Source organism: Ovis canadensis, chromosome 2 (genome assembly GCF_042477335.2).
Source record: "Ovis canadensis isolate MfBH-ARS-UI-01 breed Bighorn chromosome 2, ARS-UI_OviCan_v2, whole genome shotgun sequence".
Taxonomy (NCBI): Eukaryota; Metazoa; Chordata; class Mammalia; order Artiodactyla; family Bovidae; genus Ovis; species Ovis canadensis.
The window spans coordinates 4337212-4363610 of record NC_091246.1 but is presented as its reverse complement, the minus strand read 5'-3'; the positions used below and the strand labels follow the sequence as shown (position 1 = coordinate 4363610).

Below are 26399 nucleotides of genomic sequence, written 5' to 3'. Positions count from 1 at the left end.
CTCAGCCCCCATCACTTCCGCTGGCACCCTACCTTGGAGGTGCAGCTTGCTCTCGGTGCTCTGCAGAAGGACGGAACTCACAGAGTCCAGATTGTCGTAGCTGTTACAGCCCAGGGGCCCAGTGCGCGTCTCTGTGACCTGAGTGGACAGTGAGGGCGACAGGGGTGAGACAGGTGCCCTTGGCTGAGACAGGTCCTGCAGAGTCGGCCCCTAGCAGCGAAGCAGCAGCAGGGAGAGTCTCACTGCGCCCGTGGCCACCCCCCAAGCCCCTTGCCTGTGCCGAGGACCAGGGCTGACTGGCGCCAAGCGGTCAGGGTAGCAGGGCAGTCTAGCACAGACGGGAGCCAGAACGCCCAGATTCTACCCTTGGTTCTCATGTCACCGAGCCACTGTATTATGTGAACTAATAACAAGTGGAAACACAAAAGTGTATTTTGAAACCATGGGCTCTGGAAATAGGAGGGTCAGTGTTAAATCCTGGCTGGGCCATTGATTTGCTGTGTGACCACAGGCAGGCACTTCTCTAGGCTCCTGGAACCTGAAGCTAATAAATCCTCCCCATGAAGGCTGTGAGACTAACCCCGATGGGCGGAAGTGCCTGACACCTGGTGCATGTTCGATGATAGACATCTCATCACCAAGAGCCGTATGAAGGGCGATGCGCGTTAGTGATGAGTACGCACACATTGTCATTAGGCAAGAGCAATACACTCATTCCCATTTTCACATAAAAGTTAGCAAAAAGCACACTGGTGGTGTGTTTCTAAAACACTGTCTGAGAATAACTGAGGTGGTGGACAACAGCGCAAACAGCTGTTCTAAAAGATAACCTTGAAATATGAATGGGTTAGTATGTAAAGTGGCTTCTTCATCTCTTCGGTCTTTACTTTCTGTTATTTCACACAATCGTTGGTGGGCTTGTTTTGGGGTTTGCATCCTGCTGCTAAGACACAGCTCTGACTGCTATAGAGAAGGAGGATTCTAAGAAAGCCAGCTCCGCCTCTGTCCAGCAGTAGAGCTTGGGTCAGTAACTCCCCTGTATAAGCCTCAATTTCCCTATCTCTACAATATCGACCCTAACAGTAAAGGGATCATGTTTTTGAAGTGTTCAGCACTTAGGAAACAGTACATAAATGGAAGGTTATTAGGCTTTGCTTTAAAAAAGTAATTTATTCTTTTTTGTGTATAGAATAATAGCATGGTTATTGTTGAAAGACATTCAAAACTACCAATTCATCTTGCTATGGAGATACTCAGGAAGAGGAAACGACTGGAAAAGCTTCCCCACCTGGTCGGCTGCTCGTCTTAGACAAAGCTGGCAGGGAGGCCCATTCTAACCAGCGGGGTCTTGAAGTAGCCTCAAGAAATGGCTAGAAAAACCTGAGTCCCAGATTGAATGTCGAGGGTGGAGCTGTTGCAAGAATGGTTTCTTGAGCGGCCTCTGTCTAATTTCTCTGAGAAACTCCTCCTAAAGAGGCAGACTGCACCTCCAGGATGCACAAGAGAGGATTATCTCCCGACAGAGCTTCAATATCTCAATTCTGAGTCCCATCCTGGGGGGAGGGAACCATTTGGTGATAATGAAAACCAGGCCTTTGCTTGGCTACTCTGACTCCGATGGCTTCATAAAGCTCCAGCTCTCCGTGCCGAGTTCCCTAACAACATAATCCCCCCGATACAGGCGATTCTTCTCGGATAAGCTGGCTCTTTGTTTGTCGATCTGATTTATTTCTCTTCCTCCTCAGCAAGGCTCTCCCGCCCACGTTTCTTCTCTTCCCTTGGTCAATTTCTGACTCATCTGCCTGACTCCTACCAACACTCCCCTGCCACCCCCCAAGCCTTCACACACACACTATCTTGAGAGGCACCTTTTAATGTCTTGATAGAAGACTAACAACAACAGCAACTAAGTCTGCATTTTATTCAGAAGAAACCAGACTGAAGAATGAGAGGTAAAAAATGCAGGTATAATCTGGTTTAAGAGAACTTGAGATGCTAAAAAATCTTCACTGAAACCCTTCAAAGAACTAATCCTTTTTATCAAAAATGCCCTCCTTCAATTCTCTTTATAAAGGTAATCCTTGAATTTCTTATATTGAAAGTGAAGTATTTAAGTACCTATGCTCTAAGGCAGTGAGCTGAAACTTTACAGCTGCTCTTTCCAATATGGCTATTTAAATTTAAATACATTTTTTAAAAAACCTTGCAAATAATATAGTTTGTAAGCAGCCACACGTCATGAGCTCCATAACCCCATATGTCTAGTGGCTCCTGTCTTGGAGAGCACACATTCAGAGCTTTTCCATCATCTTGGAAGGGTCTACAGCACTGGGTAGATGAGCGTAACAGGCTGGCTGTTTTTATAAATACACTTTTACTGGAACTGGCTACGATCATTTTTTCTATACATTATCTATGGCTGATTTTGTTCTACAGCAGCATAGGTGAGTTGTAGCAACAGGGGTCATATGACCTGCAAATCTTGAAATATTTATTATTGGCTCTTGACAAAAAATATTCCTGACCCTGGTCTAGAGAGTAGAGTTCTAATCCCTGTTACTGAACTGGCTAGCTGTGTAACCCTGAACAAAAGTCTTTAACTTTTGGACCTCAGTGTTCACATCTGTAAAATGGGGAGAGGGAGATGAAAAACACGGATGTTAACCAATTACTGGCCTAGGCATAATCTGACTTCTGTGAACTCTATGACCTTGTGAAAATGAATTACCCAGTGTAGCCTCAGTTTCTTCACCTATAAAGGGTGCCTGGAAATCATTTACATAGAACTTGAAGAGTGAAAGAGAGTACTATGGATAATTACGCCTCATGACCACAGCCAGGGCTGCCTCAGGAAATCAGTACATGTGGTCTTAATGACAGTGCTCAGGGTATTATAGGGCATTGGACAACCTCAGTCAGGATGGCTGGCCAAGGGCACTGTCAGCTCCTTAGGAAGTAAGGAAGCTGGGGATTTCATTTGTCCATCGACTCAGACCACTTTAGTGCAATGCTGCTGTCTTAAGAACCTGCCACCCTCAAGCTGTACCTTGATTGCTCCTGTTGATATCTGGATCTCATGGAGCCTCCTCATGGTGCCGTCACGGTCAACAAAGTAGGATGATGCAAGCTGGTGCAGAGCTTCAACACTTTGCGTGGCATTCCCTGATTTTCTGTCCAGGCGAGTTTTGTCCATGTACATGGTCAAGGCCTCCTCCCCTGCAGGGAAAAGTAGAGAAGTCAGGCAGGCCGTTGAACTCCATGAGGGGTAGAGAGGCTTCAGGGCTTCAAAGCAGACAATAGCTTTGGACCTCTAACTTTGCCCAGATTTCCTACTGCTTCTGAAAATCAAGAGCACAATGCAAGCAAGACAGTCCAGAAGTGGTGGTGAGCACAAAACTTCAACAGGAGGGGAATCGTGAAAACAAACTCAACTGATCCCTTCCCGCTCCTTTCTCCATCTCCTCTTGTTATTTCTTACCACCCAGTTCCTCTTAGTCCTCCTCTCATTTCTCCCCTCTCCTCCCTCCTTGCTTCCTCCTTTCCTCCTTCTGCTACCCCTTCCCAGACAGACGGATGGACAGAGAGAGCGAGAGATGGGGGAGAGAGAGATAAGGCATAGTTTAGACACAAATACAGAGTAACTATGTGTCTGCAGAGAGAGGAAGAGCTAAACTGTCAGTCCTGTGAAAGCAGATACTGTCTGTATTATTGTTGTTGTGGTTTAATTGCTAAGTCATGTCTGACTCTTTTGCAACCTCACAGATTGCAGCCTGCCAGGCTCCTCTGTCCACGGGATTTCCCAGACAAGAATACTGAAGTGGGCTGCCATTTCCTTCTCCAGGGGATCTTCCCGACTCAGGACTCGAAGCTCAGTCTCCTACATCGCAGCTGGACTTTTTACCACTAAGCCACTGGGGAAGCCCGCTGTCTGTATTAGTCACTGCTCTAGGAGACTGGGGTCAATCCTTGGGTCGGAAAGATCCCTCAAAGGAGGAAATGGCTACCCACTCCAGTATTCTTGCCTGGAGAATTCCATAGACAGAGGGTTCGCAAAGAGATGGACACAACTGAGGGACTGCATGTAACATAATCCTTTGTCCAAAGTCTGGTGCTTGGGATATATTAATAATTAGCAGTTAATCCATCCACTTTTTTCATTTATTCGATAAATATTTCTTAAGCTACATTTTGGAGGAGAGGGGAGATGACAAGAAAGTTAGGCATAGCGTAGAAGAGATAGAGAGAGAAAACCTTACCTAATTTACTCCATGAAATTTTCCTTAGAAATAAATGCATGTGTTACTAACAGTACGAGTTTATGGTGGATTTTATTTTTGATAACAGGATGATTCATCAGAACTTCAGAAGGGAAGCTCCACCTAAACAGATATGATTCTTGCCCCTCTGGTTTCACTCTCAACTAACTGTGAACTTGGGGACATTCGTTAACCTCTCTGTTTCTCAGCTTATTCACGAATAAGATTAGAAGAAGAATAGCACCTATTCCATGGAGTAATTAAGAATAAATTAATTAATACATACAAAGTCCTTACATTAGTATCTGTTTGTTGTAGCAACCAAAATCATTTGGAATAGTAGCAGAACCGTTGATTCTAGAACTAGGCTGCCTGGATTTGAACTAGCTACAGGAGCCAGTTGCCTAATCTCTCGGCACTGCAGGCTCTCCATGCATGATATTGGAAGCAGTAACTGTGTTTGCCTCCTAGGTTGTCATAGCGCTAAATATGTTAATGATATGAAGTACCTGAGCTCTGCCTGGTCCAGAATGAGTTCTGCCATTGTTCAATACGGCACATTATCAATCATATAAGACTTATCCTTACTTTGCCTCAACCCAATACAATAGAGTCATCAGAGAATAAATGTTACCGATAACTTTCTGAGGACAAAAGGCTGATATCTAAGATAACTGAAATTTCTTTAGAATGCTGATGATTTTTTGAGTTAAAGGGAAGGTTAAAACACACACACACACACACACACACAACAACTAATTTGGGAAGAACAGTGGTTATCCTAGGAGGCAGACACGGTCCTGACACACGTTAATCCCTCCGCCTTGGCCCCGCCATGACTGCGTTTAGAGCGTGGTTTCCTCGTGGTATGGAGTGCTCCCGGTGGAGCCTACAGTCTGTCTTTCAGCCAAACCATTCATTCTGCCTCCGTGCTCTATTCTTGCCCAATTTCTCCCGGTCTTTCCTCAGACTCCATTTTTATTTCTTTATTTTCTGCTTGGAATGCCGTGATTTCCTCCCTCGGCATGTCTGGCTCCTGAAATCCTGTCCGGCTTTCTGAGCCCTTTTCCAGGGTTGCCTCCTCTTACTGCCCTGCGTCTGTGGCCTGGTGTCTCCTGTATACGCTTCAGAACCTGCTCCGTTATCACCTTCCTGGTGCGGCTTTCCCGGCCACACCCTCCCCTGCAAGACAGCTGTCATCACCTCGCTTTATCGCTCTCCAGGGAGTCCATTCTGTTTAGCTCCCATATATGCACTGTATTCCGTGTGTTCTGAGCACTCCGCCAGGCAACAGTGACAAGTGAGTAAGACAGCGCCCCCATCCTTACAGTCACCCAGTGAATGAGTGTGCTGCCCAGTATAGGAGCCATTGGCCAAATGTGGCTGCTAAGCATCTGAAATCCGGTCATTCCAAACTGAGATGCACTGTGCCTACAAACTACACAGTGGAATCCCAAGAACTGGACAACGTAAAAAAAAAAGAAAACTAAAATATCTCATTAACAACAAAGGCTGGAAAGGGTGTGGAGAACATGGAACCTTCCTCCACAGTCGGTGGGAATGCAAACTGGTGCAGCCATTATGGAAAATGGTATGGAGGCTCCTTAAAAAACTGAAAATGTGATCCAGCAATCGCAATCCTGGGCACATATCCAGAGAAATCTCTGATTTGGAAAGATCCATGTACCCGCGTTCATAGCAGCACTATTCACAACAGCCAAGGCAAGGAGACAACTCAACACTCATCAACAGATGCTTGTCTTATGAAGACGTGTTACATAGGTGCCATGGAATATTACCCAGTCATACAAGAGAATGAAACCGTGCCACTCACTACAACGTGGATGGACCTGGAGATGATTATACTAAGAGAAGTAAGAGAGAGAGACAAATATCACGTGATGTCACTTATATGCAGGTTCTAAAAAGTGATACAAGTGAGCTTATATGCAAACCAGATTCACAGACACAGAAAGCAAACTTATGGTTACCAAAGGGAAGAGGGTAGGATGGATAAATTAGGAGTGTGCAATTAACAGGTCCAAATTACTATACATAAAAGATAAGCAACAAGGATTTACTATAAAATGCAGGGAACAATATTCAGTATCTTATAGTAACTTATAATGGGAAAGAATCTGAAAAAAAAACACACAACTGAATCACTCCGCTGTACATCTAAAAGTAACACAATGTTGTAAATCGACTATACTTCAATTACAAAATAAAAACAGACTAAGGAAAAAAAGAAATAAAAACACCAATAACAGTTTTTCATTACATGTTGAAATAATATTCTGGATATATTATGTGAGATAAAATATATGGTTAAATTGATTCTCCCCTTTTCTTTTCACTTTTAAAAACGTGGTTGGAAAGTTGTAAATGGCACATGTGACTCACACTAGCGGCTAATGTCATATTTCGATTGGACGACACTGGTCTAGGGAGACAGACACACGCAGGAATCACTTCAAAACATAGGCCAGATGAAGAGTGAAGGTACAGCTGCGTGGGGTGGGATGCAGCCTGGAAGAGGGGTGCCTGCATCCCCATCGGTACTGCAGGACCCAAGCCACTGGTGACCTGATCGCCCCCAGCTGCATCTGCTGTCACTCCAGCTATGCTCGGTCCTACACAAATGTGTCCTTTTTCCTCTCATGCTTGGGGCTCTGCTTTTCCTCCTGGCTGACTTCTACTCACCGCTCAGGTGGCACCAAACGCAACACCGCCTCTGGGAAGCCTCCCGTGAGTCACCAACTGTTTACTTAGGCTGAAGTAAGAACGCTAACCACATGCTTTCATGCATGGCCCCCTTTTATTTCTGCAGTTTGTTACCTGCTACACTTCCTGGTGATTGCTTGTTGAACAGCCTGTCTCTTTTACTAGAGAAGAAGCTCTGTGAAGTCAACGAGGATATAAGAGCCTTTCATCACTTCGTTGTCGTTGTCTAGCACAATCATATATTATGTGCTTAAGAAATGATCAGCATTTTATGTGTGGATGAAGGGATAAATACAGAAGTGGCCCGGCTCTACAGTGTTTGTTGAATGACATATCTTCCTTAACTACTAGACTGAAATCTCCCAGTGAGAAGATTTAGGATCATTAAAATTAATCTTTGGGTTCCCCATGCCTAGATTTAAGCTGAGTTCAGGATAAGACACTCATATCTGCACCTTCCCATGAAGCCTTTGGCAGTTATATAGGAGAACATACCGTCCATCCTTTGGATCTGCAGCAACCTGAACAGACTTGGCTTAATGATGACTTTATACTCAACAATTAGATGTTGAGTTCCAGAGGGTGAGTAGTGGCCTGAGGCAAGAAGGACTCTATCTGATTCTTCTTTGTAATATTCCCAGTGCTTCTCCCAGGTCAAATGAAGAGCCAAAGTTCAGTTACCATTTGATGGGTAGATGGATGTATGGATGGGGAGACAGATGATTAAATGGATAGATGAACAGATAGATGAATGGAGAAGTAAATGATTAAATAAGTCAATATAAGCTAGAAGTTAGAGCCAGGAGGCAGAGGAAATAAATATTACACGTGTCAGCTCAGGCTCTCTAAGGGGCCTGTGAAAGAGAAGGCGAAATAGCCCAGGTCCCTTAGGACTGAGAACTGGAAGAAGCAAACCTTAGATCAAGAGGGGTTAATGGGCTTCTTGCTGCATTATTAAGACTTAATTTCTTGTTTATTAAGAGAACATTCTGTTTAGAGTTGCTTTCCCATTTGGGCATTCCTGCAAATTGCCTCTTCACCCCTCATAGACCTTTCCTCAGTCTTTCTGTCCTCTGGGGGTTTTGTCTCACTCTCTGCAGTATTTCTTTTGGGGGGAGGACAAAGTGGGACATGCCGAGGATGGGCGATGAGGGGGAAATCCATCATCTAGCCTTTTGAGTCACTAGGGGACACTGTGCCCAGGAAAGGGAAGGGCATGTCTGGACTTCAGGTCTCTGGGGTATCCCTCAGCCTTTCCTTCTGAAAAGCCTTTCCTCAGCCTTTTCCCAGTGACTTAGTTCACAGCCTTCCTCTTAGCCAAGGGGAGCCCTCCCAAAATACAGGGTGGGTAATGAGTATACACACACACATTTACACAAGCACAAAACCATAGGCTTTCACACATTCAACAGACATCCCTGCAATATGCATACATCCACGTACATGTGAAAGCTCACATGTACACATATATGTATACACTGCCACCATATTCACTGGTTCCAGGCATATGCACGTGTGCAATGCATATGTACGTGTGTCCATATATAGATGAGCTTTCACGAAAGTATTAGCAGGCACCTGTGCAAGCGGGCATGCGCTCCCACGCACGTGTACAAGCTTAGCTATATGTATCACACAGACACCCAGCCTGCAAGGTGTTCCCTTTGGTCTAAAATATAAGCTTCAGAGGAACCAAGGGGAATGACCATCCCTGTATTAACTGTCATTCCAGACCCCAATGTTTTCACTTCATCACTGTCTATAAGAGGCACTCACATCAAGTATTTTATGAGTTGAACAGACGCTGCCCCAAAAGTGAGGATCCCAGAGAAACGTCTTAGATGTCAGCCCTCCCGCCGACTGTGCCCGACTGTGCCTCCTCCTCCTCACTCCCTCTCCTTCCTCGTCTCTAAACGCATCTACTTGTCCCGTAAGTGACAGTTTAAGGATCATCTTTTGTTGTTTGAGTATGCCCTCAGGAACTCACCTGACACCTCAAACAGCTCATCAAAGCAGTTCTTCTAAATGAATATGGTGTTCTCCTTAGGAAAAATTATAGTGAATACAATTCTCTGCACTTCCTTATATTTATATGGAAAAATGGAGAGCCAGGCAAGAAAGTGAACTTCTCTGCATCTGCCTTTCACCTAGTGAGTGGGAGGAAGGGGCTGTAGTCCTGAGTCCCCAGTGTGTGAGTCTCGCTAAACAGTAACACTCTGTGCTGTGCTCCGTCTCAGGCCTGTCTGATTCTCTGAGACCCCATGAACTGCAGCCCACCAGGCTCCTCTGTCTGTGTGACTCTCCCAGCAAGAAAGCTGGAGTGGGTGGCCATGCCCGCCTGGTTGGATCTTTCCAACCCAGGGATGGAACCCACACCTCCTGCGTCTCCTGCGTTGGCAGGTGGGTTCTTAACTGCTGAGTCACCAGGGGAACCCCCCCCAAAATAACAACGATCGCAAGAACAACAACGGCCATGATTTGTTAGGTGCCAAACACCGAAATAAGCAGTCAATGCCTCATTGTCCATGATCCTCAAAGTATGCACGAATACTAGTATTATTTCTATTTACACAAGAGGAGACCAAGGCTGGGAATATCGAGTAAGCTGTCAAGGTGACACAAAACTGGTGAGAACCAGGCAATCAAACGCCAGAACCCACCCTTCTAGACCCTACGATCTACGGCTCTCGTCTCTGCCATCGTATGAGGACGCTCTTAAGAAAGACTTTTCCATGAATGAATGAATGAAGTGATGATGTGAGAAGGACCTCACGTGGCTGCTGACGCTGTGTCCATCAACGGGAAATCCTCCCACCTCCCCACTCCCCACTCCACCAGCTGAGGATGGAGGAGGCATTTAAGGGCTTGCTGTCCAACACTGGAACTCAATCCAGTGCTCTGCATATTTTAAAATGTTGTGCTGTAAAAACAGGAGAGGAACAAGGCTCTGTGAATAATTCACCACCTTGCCTTGGAGAAATTAAAAATATATTTCACTGCAAAAGGAAAGTCGTTATTTGGGACTTCCGGGGACTTGGACAGAACACAGTTTCTAATGGAAGAACTGCATTGATCTCAGTAACTGCTTTTCTTTTTCTTTTTTCAAGTGAAATGGGAGGTGGGGGAAGTTTAAAGAAAAGAGTACATGTTAATGCCACACTCGATGTAGAAGTGATTTCATTTTCATTTTATGATAGAGCAGAATTTATAGGACATGACTTAACATTCATCAGTTAACCAATACGTGCTGGCTGATTGATTGTTGGATTGGGTGGGTTGGCAGGTCAGTGAGCTGGTTAAAGAGATGACAGATGTTGGGCCAAAAAATAATGCAAGCTTTGTGGACAGAAAGCCCTAAGTTAAAATTTTAATTTTGTCACCAATCTTAGCTATACCTCTTGGAAGTCTCAGCTTCTTTATATACAAAATGGAGATAATATAATCTAACTTGTCATTTTTGCAGGCTAAAGAGGGCCTACAATGCCTACTATAAGCAAATATTAAAAAAGGTGTGGCAAATATGAGTAACTGGGGCTTTCCTGGTCTGCAATGCAGGAGATATGAGTTTGATCCCCTGGAGAAGATCCCCTGGGGAAAGAAATGGCAACCCACTCCAGTATTCTTGCCTGGAGAATCCCATGCCCAGAGAAGCCTGGCGGGATACAGTCCCATGGGGTGGCAAGAAATCAGACAGGACTGAAGCAACTAAGTAACAACAGCAACAAGGCAAATTCCTAAGGAGTGGATTCGAAAGAATGAATTGGCCCAACCAACCTCTCCACCCACATCTTCTACATCATCACATTTCTGAGCTGATCTGCCTGGAAATGCATATTGTGTGCTCAGCCTAGAACGTTTCATCACTCTTCCTCTACACAGACAACTCCTACTGAGTTAAACTGTTACTTCCTGTAGGAAGTTTACAGGAACCACTCCAGCTTGTGCTCACCCTCCTCGGAAAAAGAAGATCAACTGTGATAACCATGACTTGGGCTACCCCCTTGCCTTTGCCAACACGCCAATCCTGATTGTTTCACTGCTGCTGCTACGTCACTTCAGTCGTGTCCGACTCTGTGCACCCCAGAGACGGCAGCCCACCAGGCTCCCCCGTCCCTGGGATTCTCCAGGCAAGAACACTGGAGTGGGTTGCCATTTCCTTCTCCAGTGCATGAAAGTGAAAGGTGAAAGTGAAGTCTCTCAGTCGTGTTCGACTTTTAGCGACCCCATGGACTGCAGCCTACCAGGCTCCTCCGCCCATGGGATCTCCAGGCAAGAGTACTGGAGTGGGGTGCCACTGCCTCCTCCTGATTGTTTCACTGACATGGGCCAAATCTAAACGCAACTTTGCAGCTCTCTGAGCAGGTGGCATGGTGCTCTACCACCTAAGGGGCTTTCCCAAAATTCACTGGACCCAGTCGTTGTGGCAGAAAACTGACATCCGGAGGATAGTAGCTCATAATACAAGATGACGCATGTGGGCAAGACCCGCAAGCGGCTGAGTGCAGCAGTCTCTACCATCTCCTGTGTCCTTTGCATTCCCTTCTCTCACTTATCCTCCTCTCTTATCCTCACTCCCTTCAAGATGAACTGGACACAAAGGGGAGAAATGGGTAGAGCTGAGTAGGCAGGAGCAGTTGGTCTGCATTCCTACTGGTCTAGTCCAAACCCATAGAAGATGCAATGAGATCCCCTTTGTAAAATGATAACCTCAAGTTATCAGCCCCTAAAGCAGATTTCGATAAACAAAAGGACTTCTTGAAACAATATCTCAAGTTTAATTTTTCCCTCAGATTAGACTGTCCTCCAAAGGAATCAATACAATAAGAAGATTAAACATTCCCAGCAGATTGAGCTAATTCCAAGGTGATGCCATTATTCCCACCAAAAGTTAGAAAACGCTCAAGTTAGATTTTCCCAGAGAACAGAATCAGCCAAGGCAATCTGGCTTCTCTGACAACATAGCCTTCTGAGTGATGTACAATGGCAGAGATGTTAAGATGGCTTTGATCCCAGGCCACCCCATGGTCCCCTCCCTCCCAGACCCAAAGTCATGTCAAGGTTATATGGCCCAGTGACTGTCGACCTACCTCCCAAGGTGGCAGAGATGAGGAGGTGGGTGCCGTACTTTTTGATGATGGTATCAATGAACTGCTGAGTGGTGGGTCTCCTGCCGAGCAGGCGGATGCTCCTTTGAAACTCCGGCATGAGGGGCACTGGATGACGGACCAGGTCTCTCCTCTCGATGGCTGTGTTCCTCACCTTCCAACGGGCAAACTCCCTAGGCAGGAGAGATGGGTGAGACTCTCAGCTTACTAGCTCTACCCCCAAGCCAAGTCCACCCAACCAGCCCATCCAGGCATCTATCCTTAGGTGAGAGAGTGCTTGCAACTATTTTCAGTATTTGTTAACTGATACTTAGCTCTGGAACCCTTGCTCTTTTCAGCACCATGGATATTTGCTGCATGCTTTTCTCATCACTAGGGGCTTCCTTGGTAGTTCACACAGTAAAACAGTACGCTACAACTCAGGAGACCTGGGTTCAACTCCTCGAATGGAAAGATCCCCTGGAGGAGGGCACAGCAACCCTCTCCAGTATTCTTGCCTGGAGAATCCCACGGACAGAGAAGCGTGGTGGGCTACAGTCCACAGGGACACAAAGAGTCAGACACAACTGAGCCACTAACACATTCTCATCACTGGGATACCGCAGTGAACCAGAGAGATGCCATCATGCTTTCATGATGCTTACAGAGCATCAGACACAAAAGTCACCATCATCTAGTTGCTTATTCATCTCCATCACTAGAGAGTGAGTGAAACCGTAGAAATGGGATCTTCTTGGGTACATGGTACATGTCACATGGTGGAGTCAAAAGCATGCAGGCCAGATGAATAAATAAGCAAAAGAATAAGGAAGGAAGGAAGGCTCGGTACTGATGGACAAGGCATAAGGCTCAATGCAACTTGAAAGTTGTTGGAAGACAATTCCATGATCCAATAATGAGCCCAGGACTCAGCTTCAATCGAAAATTTCCCATGCATTCATTGAACAACTACTGTTTGAAAGAAACTAAGCTATGTTCTGAACACCAGGTGAGGGAATTTCCACTCTTCCCTTCGCTAATGATGGAGAAAATCAAGATGGAGAGACACTGGACCTGCGAGTCTACATTCAGGGTCTCACTGTGCCTCCTGTAAATTATGGGGTGTGATCTTGGCCAGAGGACGTCACTTCTCTGGATCTACATTACCTTATGTGTAAAATCCAATCAATATTATCTATTTCCTATTGCTGGTGGCCAGAGTACATGAAGCATAGGGTGTGAAAATACCATTGAGAAATACCAGGCACTAACCCAATGTGAAAGTTTTATAACTTTTATCTCCTCATACATTCACGGATATATAAATCATTAAAGGTTCACAGATGATGGATGAGGAGCATGCAAACCAAATACAAGTAGACACTTAAAGGGCCTTGGTTCAGGTTGTTTTTGCTTTAATAATGACCTCTGTTCCTAGCAAAGATGGAGCTCCCCCTGGAACAACCAGCTCCCTGACCTGTCTGAGTTATAAGCTCCAGGTCCCTTGAGCAAAACAGATTAGTCAAGAGGACAGTGAGGTCAGCCCAGACAGATGATGGGAGGGGGAGTCTAATGAAAAGGTCCCCTCTCCTGCCACAAGCTGGGGGAGATGAATAAAGGAAGGGGCACAGAGCAAGAAGACACAGAACAGGGTGGGAAACAGGACGGAATAAGTCTTGGTAATTCAGTGGTGGAGTCTGACCCCCGATGCAGAGAAAGCTGTGTCTGAAGAAAAAGCTTCCACAATGGCATGCATTTCCAAGCCTCAGAGCTTATGGACTGTGTCTGTTTAAGAAACCTCTGTCCATAATTCATAACGCAGTTCGAATTCTAAATAAAGTCAACTCAGTGCTCTGCATGAGGTAGGTGAGTATCAAATCTACCAACTGCACTCAGTGAACCTTGCAAGGCACCTACTCAGTGCCACATATCGTGTCCACAGGAGGGAGGGGACACGCCCCAGTCTCATGTCCTTAAGATGCTCATAGTCCGGCAGGACAGTCATGTCCCGCTTACTGTAAACCAAAGCCTACAAGGTGCAAAAGAAGGAACACAGACTTCTGAGGTCGGTAGGGGAAGCTTCAGTGAGAAGATCACATCTTAACTACAGTTTTGTGATTTAAACAAACAGAAATTTTTTTTTTAATCCACATACCCACGTAGATGAAAGGGCAGGACCAGAGTGAGTAAGAGGACACAGAACACTTTATGGGAAGAGCTGCACAGGAGGTGAAGCGTATGAAGGAGAGGGTGTGAAACGGGGCAAAGCCGAGCACGCGGGGTGACCAGGCATTAGAGGGTGGGGGATGTCAGGGCCAGCTGAGGGGGTCTCACAGGGGTGGTCAGCAGCTGGTGGCATGAGTCCCTAAGATTACTGCCTCCTGCTCTGGGTAATCTCCTCCCGCAGAGTGCAGGCTGAATAGGACCCAGTGATTTGCTTCTCATGAATAGAATGTGAAGGAGACAGCACGTGCATTTTGTGATCAGGTTACAAAATATGGCAACTTCTTAGCCATAAGAAAGAACGAAATGATGCCATTTGCAGCAACATGGAAGGACATAGATATTATACTAAGCAAAGTAAGTCGGACAGAGAAAGACAAACATCATGTGACCTGACTTTTATGTAGAATCTAAAACATGACTCAAATGAAAATATCTATGAAACAGAAACGGACTCACGGATGTGGAGAACAGACTGGTGGCTGCCAAGGTTGGTGGGAGGGGAGGAGCGGGAGCCTGGGCTTAGCGGATGCAAACTGGTGTATATAGGGTGCATAATAGGATGCATAGACAAGGCCATACTGTATGGCGCAGGGAACTGTATTCAGCATCCTGTGAGAAATCATAATGGAAAAGAATATGAAAACGACTATACATATATATTGCTTCCCAGGTGGCACAGAGGTAAAGAATCCGCCTGCCAATGCAGGAGACGCAAGAGACACGGATTTGATCCCTGGGTTGGGAAGATCCCCTGGAGGAGGAAATGACAGCCCACTCCAATAATTTTGCCTCAAAAATTCCGTAGACTGAGGAGCCTGGCAGGTTACAGTCCGTGGGACTGCAAAGAGTCGGATATATATATATATATATATATATATATATATATATATATATATCTGAATCACTTTGCTGTATAGCATGAATTAACTTATAATTTACAAGTATAGTTGTAAATCAACTATACTTCAATAAAATTATTTAAAAAACCACCCAAAACATGGCAACTTCCATTCCCCCACCCCTCCATTTCTCTCGCAGTCACCCTCTCTCTCTTTGTCCTCGCCTCGCTCTCGCGCTGCCTTGATGTAAGATGCTCTATCGAGAGAGCTGTATGGAGAGGAAGGGAAGTCTCCAGTCAACAGCTTCTGAGGAGCAGAGACTACACGGGGGCTGGGTGCTGATGGCAACCATGTGCATGAGCTGGGAGGCTGACCCTTCCCTGCAAAGCCTTGAAATGATGACAGTGTAGCAGGAGCAAGGGCACCTTGCTGAGCCACAGCCAGACCCCCGCCCCCGGAACCTGTGAGATAGTACATACAGTGGTATTAAGCTACAACCTGCGTAACTTGTTACTCAGCATCAGGTGACCAAGAAAAGATGGTGTGAATCATCAGATATTTCTGAGGAAAGAGTGTTTCCTCATCAGCTTATCACTGACATGTATAAAACTATACATATATATATATATATAATAATGGAATTGAATATATATGTATAGACATAGAAACATATACTTCTTTCAGTATTATAGACAAATAATAGTTTGAAAATATTATGCTATATAACTATGCTATACACATGGATAATATATATGCATAACTTTTATTTATAACTTACAACCTTGGGTTACTATTTTTTTTCATGGGAATACGTCTACATTCCTCAAAATTAACATGAATTTACACACAGGGAGGTTAAGTAACATGTCAAAAGCCACACAGCTCATTAGTGGTAGAGCTGGGAGTAGAACACTTGTATCCTGATTTTTAAATCATCCTTTTAATGTAGATAATGAGGAGAATATAAAATCCATGATAAAACCAATACTGACACAAAGGAATGATGCCACACCACCATCAAATTACAATCTCATGATTTAACTTCTTTTTCTTTCTTTTTTTTTTTCCACCAACCTCCACATTTTTTCTGTTGTTCACCAGCTATACATCCAGGGTCTGCCATCTGTGTTGTTTCCCTGAAAAAACTAGGGAGGAAGACAATGCTGCGTTCCTGGTTCCTCCCTCACCACGTGGATGTTAGAGGATGCACTGTGATCTGCAGAGCACAGTGTGCACACTTGGGAAAAGTTCAGTAATTGGGGGACGTAATGAAGTTCTGACTGCCGGGCACTGCCTGTTCAGCACCACAGACAGCTCCAGATCATAAGGAACTGATAACATCTTACTGAAGAAGAGTGGATGTTTAAGAAAGTTATTAAACAATTATGTGCTATTTGCAACAGTCATTTTAGTCCTAGAGGGATCACAAAGAAGGATCTCTAGCCCAGCCTGCAGGAGGGGCTGGGGTGGAAATGGGGATGTCAAAACATCCTGTAAAGCTGAATCTTGAAAGGAAAATTGCATGTGGCTAGATGAAGACAGGGGAAGGATATTTTGGGGAGAATGAGCTCCACGTGCAAAAATGCCAGAAAATAAGAGAATAGGACAGTAGCTGGAGAGAAAGGGATACATATGTGTGAATCACTCATGTGTGTGCCTATGAAATGTAAGAGGTAAAAGGCTGGTGTGACCACGCAATGAAGGGTCTTCTGTGTTGAACTGTGATATTAGATTTTTGTCTATACACTATATAAACAGAGTTTATAGATGTAAACTCTCTTCTTAATGGGCGATAACCAAGACTAAACATGCTCTAAGAATGAGTCTATATGGTTCTGTGACAATTTAGGGAATTCTGGACCTAAGAAGACTGTAGCGGTCTTAGGGTTCCGTGATTTTATCCTGTTTACCAACATGCACTAGAGCAAAAGGTCTTCATAGCACCTGGATCTATTCAGAAGCAGATGTAAACAACTGAGACAGTTGGTTTTTGCTTTCAAAATTTAAACACTTGTTATTTTTCCAGATCTGAGTTTATAGCAGTAAACAAATTAGATAAAAGTCTTGCTATCAAGCAGCTTACATTCTCATGAGAGTGGACAGCTAATAAAGAGACACATGTGTACCGTGTCAGAGGGAGAAAATGTATGAAGACAGATACAGAGCAAAGGAAGGCAGTAGGAACGTCCAGGGGAAGGGAAGGTGTAGCTCCATATCTGTGGTCAGAAAAGGCTTCCTAATTCGATGACACTTAAGAAGACGAAGGAAACGAGGAACGGTGGAACAGCAATCTAGGAAGAAGGAACAGCAGGTGCAAAGGTCCTGAGGTAGGAATAAGCTTACCAGGTTTGGAAACAAGGCAGCAGGCCGAGATGAGCAGATGAGGAGAGATGTTATGACAGGAAGGGTAATAAATATATATACCATCAAAACATGGGATGGGGTTGGCACCAATCTCAAAAGGCAAGTCTATATTCAGAAAATATTTTTTATTTTTAAATTCTAAGTAATATGGAAAGCCAAAAGAAGATTTTGAGTAATGATACCATCTAATTTGTGTTCTAAAAGAGGAGTAGGTAATCTTTTTCTGTGAGGGGCCAGATAACGTTTTAGGCTGTGCAGTCATAAGGTACCTTATTGTTGCAGCCACTCAACTTTGTCCTGGTAGTATAAGGAACCACAGACAATAATGATTGAGCATGGCTGTGTTCCAACAAAACTTTATTTACAAAAGCAGGTTTCAGGCCTGATGTGGCCCACAGTGAGTACGACCCCTGTTCTAAAAGCACCACTGTGATTCCTTTCATAAAAGTCATCAGATCTAACCCACTCAGTTCATGGATGGCAAAATTGAATTTCTAAGACAGTAACTTATTTGCCCAAGATCACACAGCAAATGATTGGCAGGGCTGAACTCAGGGCCTAGGACTCCTGATTTCAAATGCAGTGGCCTTTCCACTGGAACATGCCACCTTAAAAAAAAGTAAAAGAAAATAAGAGCGAGCAAACATCTTGCTGGTCATGTTGTCTAACTGCTCTGCTGGCCCAGGAACAATTTCATAAGATCTCAGCAAATTGAGCACAACATAAAATATATCTATCTTTCTGAGCCCACAGAGCAAGCAAATTCCCCCTGGAGGAGAAGGCAGAGCTCACAATGGCATAGGATACGCTTAAGCCCAATTAAGCATCCCAGTAGGGCAGGTGAACCAATTAGACGGAGATTAAAAAAGGATCCTGGATGGAAGGCATGGGGTGGCTGCAGCAAGGCCCATCCCACTAGGGGAGCACAAGGTGGAGGGTGGATGATGACAGAGGCCGAGATGGGTGGAGACTGGATCCAGGGTCGTAGGATTTAGGATGAGGGTAGAGAGCAAACTGCAAGCCCAAGACCCTCATTTAAGAGCACTGCTTTCATAGTAATCCTCCCTTGTCTTGTCAGCCCTCTGCTTTCATGCACGCACGCACGCGCACACACACACACACACACACACACACGCTGAGGATAAGTTGCACTCAAGGAGAAAGGACTGCGAGCAGGCAGAACTGGCTCTGTGCCCTTGGGGAGGTGTGTGTTTACTCTCCTGGGAAATAAGCTGATTGTATTAGATGCTCTTCAGCTCTGTAGCTCTCAGCCCGGGCCTCGGAGATGGCAATCTTGACTCTGCCATCAATTAGCTGCGAAATCACGACGAGTTTGCATACATACTGCAAAAAACATGCAGATGCCATCTAGGGGAAGCATATCTACCTTAAAGGGGTGGGTTTAGAATTATATTAAATCATGGAGCACAGCATCTGGAACATAATAACCCTCAACAAGAAGGCAGTGCTAAGGTTAGTATCAATATTTTCACCGCTGCCATGCCCTGGAAGGAGCACCGGTGGGAAGCTGGAGGACAGAGCATGGTGGACAACAGGTGGGAGATAAGGGGAAACAATCCTGTTCTTTTTAAAGCTCTCAGTAGGTAGAACTTTTGTGGTGGGATTTGATTCCTGTGAACTATGTTACAAGTAGTGAGTCTGTTTTCAAGTAAGGGACTGGGTTGATAAACTTCCTCCCACTCTCATGTATGTGATGAAGACTAAAAAAAATGCATATTCCAAGTTGTCTGGAGAGATAAATGAAATAATGGTTAGAAAATTCTTTATAAACTGCAGCAAGGTACGGACAATTGTAAGCTGCTGTTGATATTATTATTATCACTTGCAAAGGCCCAGCAACAATGATGTGGCAGGTCTGTATGCTAAGGTGCTTCAGTTGTGTCTGGCTCTTTGCGACCCCATGGACTGTAGCCCACCAGGCTCCTCTGTCCATGGGGATTCTCCAGGCAAGAATGCTGGAGTGAGTTGCCATGCCCTCCTCCACAGACATTCCCAACCCAGGGATCGGACGCAGGTGTCCGCATTGCAGGTGGGTTCTTTACCATCTGAGCCACGTTACTGTCCCTGAAAATGTCCTCTTTTGTTCCCTCATGTGTAAAGTGGGGGAGAACAGTTTCTATTTCTCAGGGTTGTGAAGTGAACATGTCCCACAATGCTGAGTCCTTAGTGAGCATGGGATAAATGTGAGTTTCCTCCACATTTTCTAGATAATCAAAGTTACTAATGACCTCTAACAAAGTGGAGGGTTGCTTTACTCTTCTTTACTAAGCACGTTTTGCAGTTTGTTTGTTTTTTAATTGAACCTGATCCCATAGCAAAACCAGGTGAAGCGGTATTCAAAAACACACCTACTATTTAGACTTTGAAATATAGGACACTGGGGGAAAAAGGAGGAGAATAAAATGAATCTTAGATTAAAATTGCCATGCAAAATTCATCATATTAAATTCTGAACACTTGACAGAAAGGGACAACAAATGTCTCTGAGTTTCCCTGCAGCCAAGAGAAAAAGGGAATTCAGACCACAGAGCCGCATAGTCAGGAAGAAAACAGATCAGTTGTTCAAAGTTGCTGGAGATACATAGAATCTTGGATGCTGTGATAAGATATACAAATGTTTCCCATGATTTTTCATAAAGAGATGGATGTAGTTGAAGCTGGTCAGGTATATCCTCACTAATCCACCAATATTTGATTGGTTCAGTGTAGCCTAATGCATATGAAATAGGCACTAACATTACTGTCTAAACAGGAAGTTATCCAGTGATCTGACTTAATCCAAGGATACATTTTAGAATATGTAATCAATGCAGATGGCGATTGCAGCCATGAAATTAAAAGACACGTACTCCTTGGAAGGAAAGTTATGAACAACCTAGAAAGCATATTAAAAAGCAGAGACATTACTTTGCCAACAAAGGTCCATCTAGTCAAGGCTATGGTTTTTCCAGTTGTCATACATGGATGTGAGAACAGGACTATAAAGAAAGCCAAGAGCCCAAGAATTGATGCTTTTGAACTGTGCTGTTGAAGACTCTTGAAAGTCCCTTGGACTGCAAGGAGATCCAACCAGTCAATCCTAAAGGAAATCAGTCCTGAATATTCATTGGAAGGACTGATGTTGAAGCTGAAACTCCAATACTTTGGCCACCTGATGAGAAGAGCTGACTCATTTGAAAAAACCTTGATGCTGGGAAAGATTAAGGGCAGGAGGAAAAGGGGATGACAGACGATGAGATGGTTGGATGGTATCACCAACTCAATGGACATGAGTTTGAGTAAACTCCAGGAGTTGGTGATGGACAGGGAGGCCTGGCATGCTACAGTCCATGGAGTCATAAAGAGTCAGACACGACTGAGGGACTGAACTGAACTGAATAGACATGGTAAATCCCAGTTCGATTCCTGGGTTGGGAAGATCCCCTGGAGATGGGGTAGGCTACCCATTCCAGTATCCTTGGGTTTCCCTGGTGGCTCAGATGGTAACGAATCTGCCTACAATGCGGGAGACCGGGGTTCAATCCCTGGGTTGGGAAGATCCCCCAGAGGAGGGCATGGCAACCCACTCCAGTATTCTTGCCTGGAGAATCCCCATGGACAGAGGAGCCTGGTGGGCTACCGTCCATGGGGTCACAGAGAGTCGGACACGATTGAGTGACTAACCACAGCACACCAACGTAGATATGGTAGCTCCAATAGATGCTTGCTGTAAACATAACTGCTTAAGGTTACAAGATGTTTGCATTTGTTTATTCCTGGGCGGCTTATTCCACTGACTGCATTTATTTGGGAGTGAAATAAAAATAAGCCTCTGAGTGTCTGGGGCTGGGGGGAGGGGAATCTGGGACCACATCCATTACTATTAGCAGAAAATTAGCCCCAGAGATGAACAGGGGAATCATAGAGGAGGGGAGTGAGGAGATGAAATCATTGAGCTGAGAGAGAGAGAGAGAATGCATTTCCCTTGCCTGCTGTTCCCAGCCTCTCCCCACATGTTCCCCAGTCAGCTCAGGGAAGGGTGAACCCAAGGGCACATGTGAAGTGGAAATTATCCATCTTAACATCATGGTGTCCTCGACAAATTCCCTGCCTGCCTCCATGCCCCAGAACATAAGCAAGAAGACAGCTGAGGAGTCCCAGCAGGCCAAGTGGGTCTCCAGGGTAACTTAGCTCTAGAAGGGTGAGGAGAGGAAACAGAAAACAACCAACCAAAAAGAGCTGTCCCTGCAAACGTGCTTGTGAATACTGTATTTTAACTAGAAGTAAAGACACTGACTTAACTGTAGAGCAAATAATCCTTGCTCACAATTTGTAGGTCAGTCTTTCTATTTCCCAAAGTGTGTTCACTTAAGTACTGGCATTTTTATTCTTCTGCCAACCCTAGCAGGAGTTCTGAAGGCTCTTATGGGAATAAAGTTCAGAGAAACGGGGGCAACTAGTCCAGGGGAAGCGTCCTGGAGTTGGGCTGCATGTTTCTTACTGAGCGGAAACTTGGAAGGGATAAACAGACACACACCAAGCACACTTGCAATGGCCCAGCTTTGAGAGAAGTGGACCATCTCCAGAAAAGCAAGTGGGATTCTTCACGGAGCAGTGTTACTGAGGACAGGGACCACCATGCGGGGGTTATGGGAATTCATCATGGGGAAAGTGACTTAGCAGGTTTTTGCTTTATTTCACTCAGAGCTGACAGAGCTTCCTGAGACACCCTTAGTCACCTGAGCTACCTTGCAGTCATACAGAATCCAAAATATCAGAATGAGGATGAAAAGGGTTTTGGAATAAGCATCCAAGGACTTTGCTGCCATTTCACCAATGAGGAAACTGAGACTCGGAAGGAGAAATGGACTTGCCCAAGGCCTCAGCACCTTTGATGGCAAGAGGAACCAAACTCTGGGTTCAGGGTCTACCCTGACCCGCCATCCCATTTCATCATGTCGGTTTTGTGGGGTCTACAGTGCACTTGGTCCTTTACAAAGCTCCGTTGTCTATACGTTTTCCTACTGATAACCTAGAAGGGGGAACATTTCCATCCATCACAAGTGGGAACCCTGAGGTTAACGGCCGTGAAGGCCACCTGGCAAACCCATGTGAGCAGCCGGACGGAAACTCAGATTCCAGGTGCTCCACTGGGGTTCTTCCCTGCTTCTTCCTGGCCCCTCCTCCTTGGGTTCCTCCCTGCTTCTTCCTGGCCCCTCCTCCTTGGGTTCCTCCCTGCTTCTTCCTGGCCCCTGCTTCTTCCTGGCCCCTCCTCCTTGGGTTCCTCCCTGCTTCTTCCTGGCCCCTCCTCCTTGGGTTCCTCCCTGCTTCTTCCTGGCCCCTCCTCCTTGGGTTCCTCCCTGCTTCTTCCTGGCCCCTCCTCCTTGGGTTCCTCCCTGCTTCTTCCTGGCCCCTCCTCCTTGGGTTCCTCCCTGTTTCTTTCTGTCCTGTCCTCCTTGGCCCCCTCTGGCATCACAAGCCCAGTGGAGGACAGGCATCAACCATCCTAAACCGCCCTGTCAGGAGCACCTGTGATGCTCTGCAGAGGAACAAAATCTGGGATATCCAGAAAAACCCAATGATCATCCCCAGAGCACCTGAATGAAGGGCACAAAAAAGGTCCTTTCTTGACATGTGGGAGGAGCTCAGAGTTTACAGCCAGAAAGGCCCAGCTTTGAACCTTAGCATAAAGCCACTCATCAGCTGAACAGTCTTTTGCAGATTGCTCACCCTCTTCAAGCTTCTTTATCAGTACAATTCCAATCCTAGTACTCACCTTGCAGGGTTGCTGGAAGGATTAAGCATAATGAATGCAATTAATCTGGCAGTAGTAGCTACTCAATAAATGTGAGCTATTTATCCTTTGGCAAGGCTTTCTAAAAGGGGAGTTTGTCACATAACACATAACTTTTAATGGATATTTTAAATGATCTTAATATGCCCGTGGGCTCCAGGGATTACACAAACTGCATATAAATAAAATATTTAAAATTCTGTTTACTCGATTTGTCTCTCTGCTTATTTCCAAAGCATCTATTGTGAAAGCATGACTCATAACTAAATATAGATTAATAAAAGTTTGGAGCAGCAATTATTTTCCAATTATCATAAATCCCATTAAACTTTGCAATTAGATGAATTTTCTTTTTCAGATCACAAAATTTGAGAGTTCCAAGGAACCACAGAGAACGTCTCAGTACTGCCTTCGATCTTTAGATGGAAACTTTGAAGGGGGAAGATCATTTTCTCAGGGACACACAAGTGGGAAAGTGTGAACTGTTCAGCCGCATCTGCTTCTTTGTGACCCTATGGGCTGTAGCCCGCCAGGCTCCTCTGTCCGTGGGATTCTCCATGCAAGAATACTGGAGTGGGTTGCCACTTTCTTCTCCAGAGGGTCTTCCCCACCCAGGGATTGGACCTGGGTGTCCCGTAGTGTAGGTAGATCCTCCACGGTCTGGGCCATCAGGGGAGTCCAGTAGCTGGTTTTAAAATCCAAGTCTTGCACAACTAGACGTCTGCTCATTTCCCTCAGCCACAGCACATTTTTCTAGGAGAAAATATGAGCAAACTTTCCCCCAGCAAGTATTACTGCACTTAATTGCCAATCCTTTTCTTGTTAAAACATTTTAGGATTGTCAAGCATGCTGCCATCTGAGAGCCTCCTTCAAATCTGCTTCCCCAGTGAGGGCCTTCTTTTGTTTCCTTATATAGAAAGCTTCCCAGGCCCTGCTTTAAACTTGTTAAGAAAGATCTTTTTCTTCAATCCAGTCAACACACATTTACTGAATTTCTGATCTTATACCAGGAATTGGCAATTTAAGGCTGTCCTTTACTTAAATGTTTCAAAGTTCTTAAGAATGACTGAACTCAGGGGTCAACAACCTATGGCCCACAGACCAAGTTTGTGCCTCTGACTGTTGTGCAAGCAAATTTTTATTGGAACACAGTCATACTCATGTGTTTCTGTATTATCTGTGGCTACTTTCGCACTATAATCTCAGAATTTAATAGCTGCAACAGAGACCATAGGGTCCATGGAGTATAAAATACGTACGATCTGGCTCTATAGTGAAAATGTTGGCTGATGTTGGCTTAACCCATTGAGCTGGCCAGTCAAACGATGCATTTTAAGGAAATAATAAAAATGCTAGATTCAAGATTTATAGATTGAGCTACTCAAAGAGATAGATCATTAAATTCTGTATTTTTCTTTTTTTTAAGATTCTTTTGCCCTAAAAATATTTTAAAAACAGTGGACCAAAGAAAATCAGAAAAGAGGGATGTTTCCCAGACAGCCTGCCTCAAGCTCCTTAAGACTAAATAACAAAGTCATTACTTAAATACACATTAGAAGTCATAGATTAAAAAAAAAAAAGCCCAGATCACACCTGAGTTAAGAAAACAAACATGTTTCAAGTGAAATTTGTGATTTGATGATTAAACAAAGTAATTGATTTCACACACACAACGATGATAGCATATTCAAAAGCAGAGACATTACTTTGCCAAAAAAGGTCCGTCTAGTCAAGGTTATGGTTTTTCCTGTGGTCATGTATGGATGTGAGAGTTGGACTGTGAAGAAGGCTGAGCACCAAAGAATTGATGCTTTTGAACTGTGGTGTTGGAGAAGACTCTTGACAGTCCCTTGGACTGCAAGGAGATCCAACCAGTCCATTCTAGAGGAGATCAGCCCTGGGATTTCTTTGCAAGGAATGATGCTGAGGCTGAAACTCCAGTACTTTGGCCACCTCACGCAAAGAGTTGACTCACTGGAGAAGACTCTGATGCTGGGAGGGATTGGGGGCAGGAGGAGAAGGGGACGACCGAGGATGAGATGGCTGGATGGCATCACTGACTCAATGGACGCGACTCTGAGTGAACTCTGGGAGATGGTGATGGACAGGGAAGCCTGGCATGCTGAGATTCACAGGGTCGCAAAGAGTCAGACACGACTGAGCGACTGAACTGAACTGAATGATGAAAAAAATACCATCCAGGGATCCACGGCATGCTCAGAGGCATGTGATTGGCCAAGAGCTGCACGAAGAAGGATGGTACCACTGATTTTCCTTCTTGGGAGATGAGCTGTAGTGCCATGAAACCCTGGCTCCAATGGACAGAACTGTAATGACCATCAAGAACTGGCAGCAAGGCCAAGTGCCACTCAACAGAGCAAGCTTTTTCTGACTGTCAGAATGAATCAGAAGAGAACAGGCTGCCCTGGGAAGTAGGGAGCCCTTGTCTAAAGATACGGAAGCAGAGTTTGAGTCACTGATTGACAGAGATGCTTATGGAAGGGATTCAGAACCCACGCAATCACTGTAGAGTGTTGCTGTTGCTGTCTTTACTGACCGGGAGACCCTGTGTGTCTCAGAAAAGAACACAAGGAGCTGTCTTCTGACTGCTCAGGTGAACATAACCATTTGACAGCTCTCCTGGTCTCTCAGACACCAGGATTAACAATAGTTATGAGAGAGATGACCTATTTAGTTATTGTTTTTAGTCCTGAGCTAATTGAATGATACCCTGAAACACATTGAGAGATGCCAGCCACCTGCTCTATGCCATGGTTGCCCCCGGACTCGGAACATCAATTTTATTTTCTCTTCTAAAGCACCTAAATACAGTTCTTCTCTGTCACAGGATCCTTCAGTCTCTCTCTCTCTCTCTCTTGGCATCCTCGTAAAAGATGAGCAAGTGTTATTTTTCTTGGGCATAAAGCTATTTTAATGGCCACATCTATCCTACCAAAGTCGCTGTCAATCAACCATTCTCCTACAAGTTCACTTGGTACTTTCCAGAAGAATCCAGCTCCCCCTCTCTCCTAAACAGATGCTTATCAACCTAAATTCATAGACTTAGCCGCAAGTAAAACTTCTTTCCCAACACTGGACATGGTTGACTTT

At 44.9% G+C, this 26399-nt stretch overlaps 1 protein-coding gene across 3 annotated transcripts in view; it reads right to left on the bottom strand.

Annotated features, from left to right (window-relative positions):
• The window catches only part of BRINP1 (BMP/retinoic acid inducible neural specific 1), a 198638-nt gene that overhangs the window by 61442 nt on the left and 110797 nt on the right, over nt 1-26399 (bottom strand). The window contains exons 3-5 of one of the 3 annotated variants that reach the window (XM_069573829.1): nt 12068-12258; nt 3047-3216; nt 33-138 (exon numbers count right to left, since the gene is read on the bottom strand). In XM_069573829.1, coding sequence (XP_069429930.1) covers nt 33-138; nt 3047-3216; nt 12068-12258 — 467 coding nt within the window. Of the gene's footprint in view, nt 1-32; nt 139-3046; nt 3217-3478; nt 3705-12067; nt 12259-26399 lie in introns of those variants that run through there. The other 2 variants (XM_069573831.1, XM_069573830.1) reach the window with 2 other exon arrangements.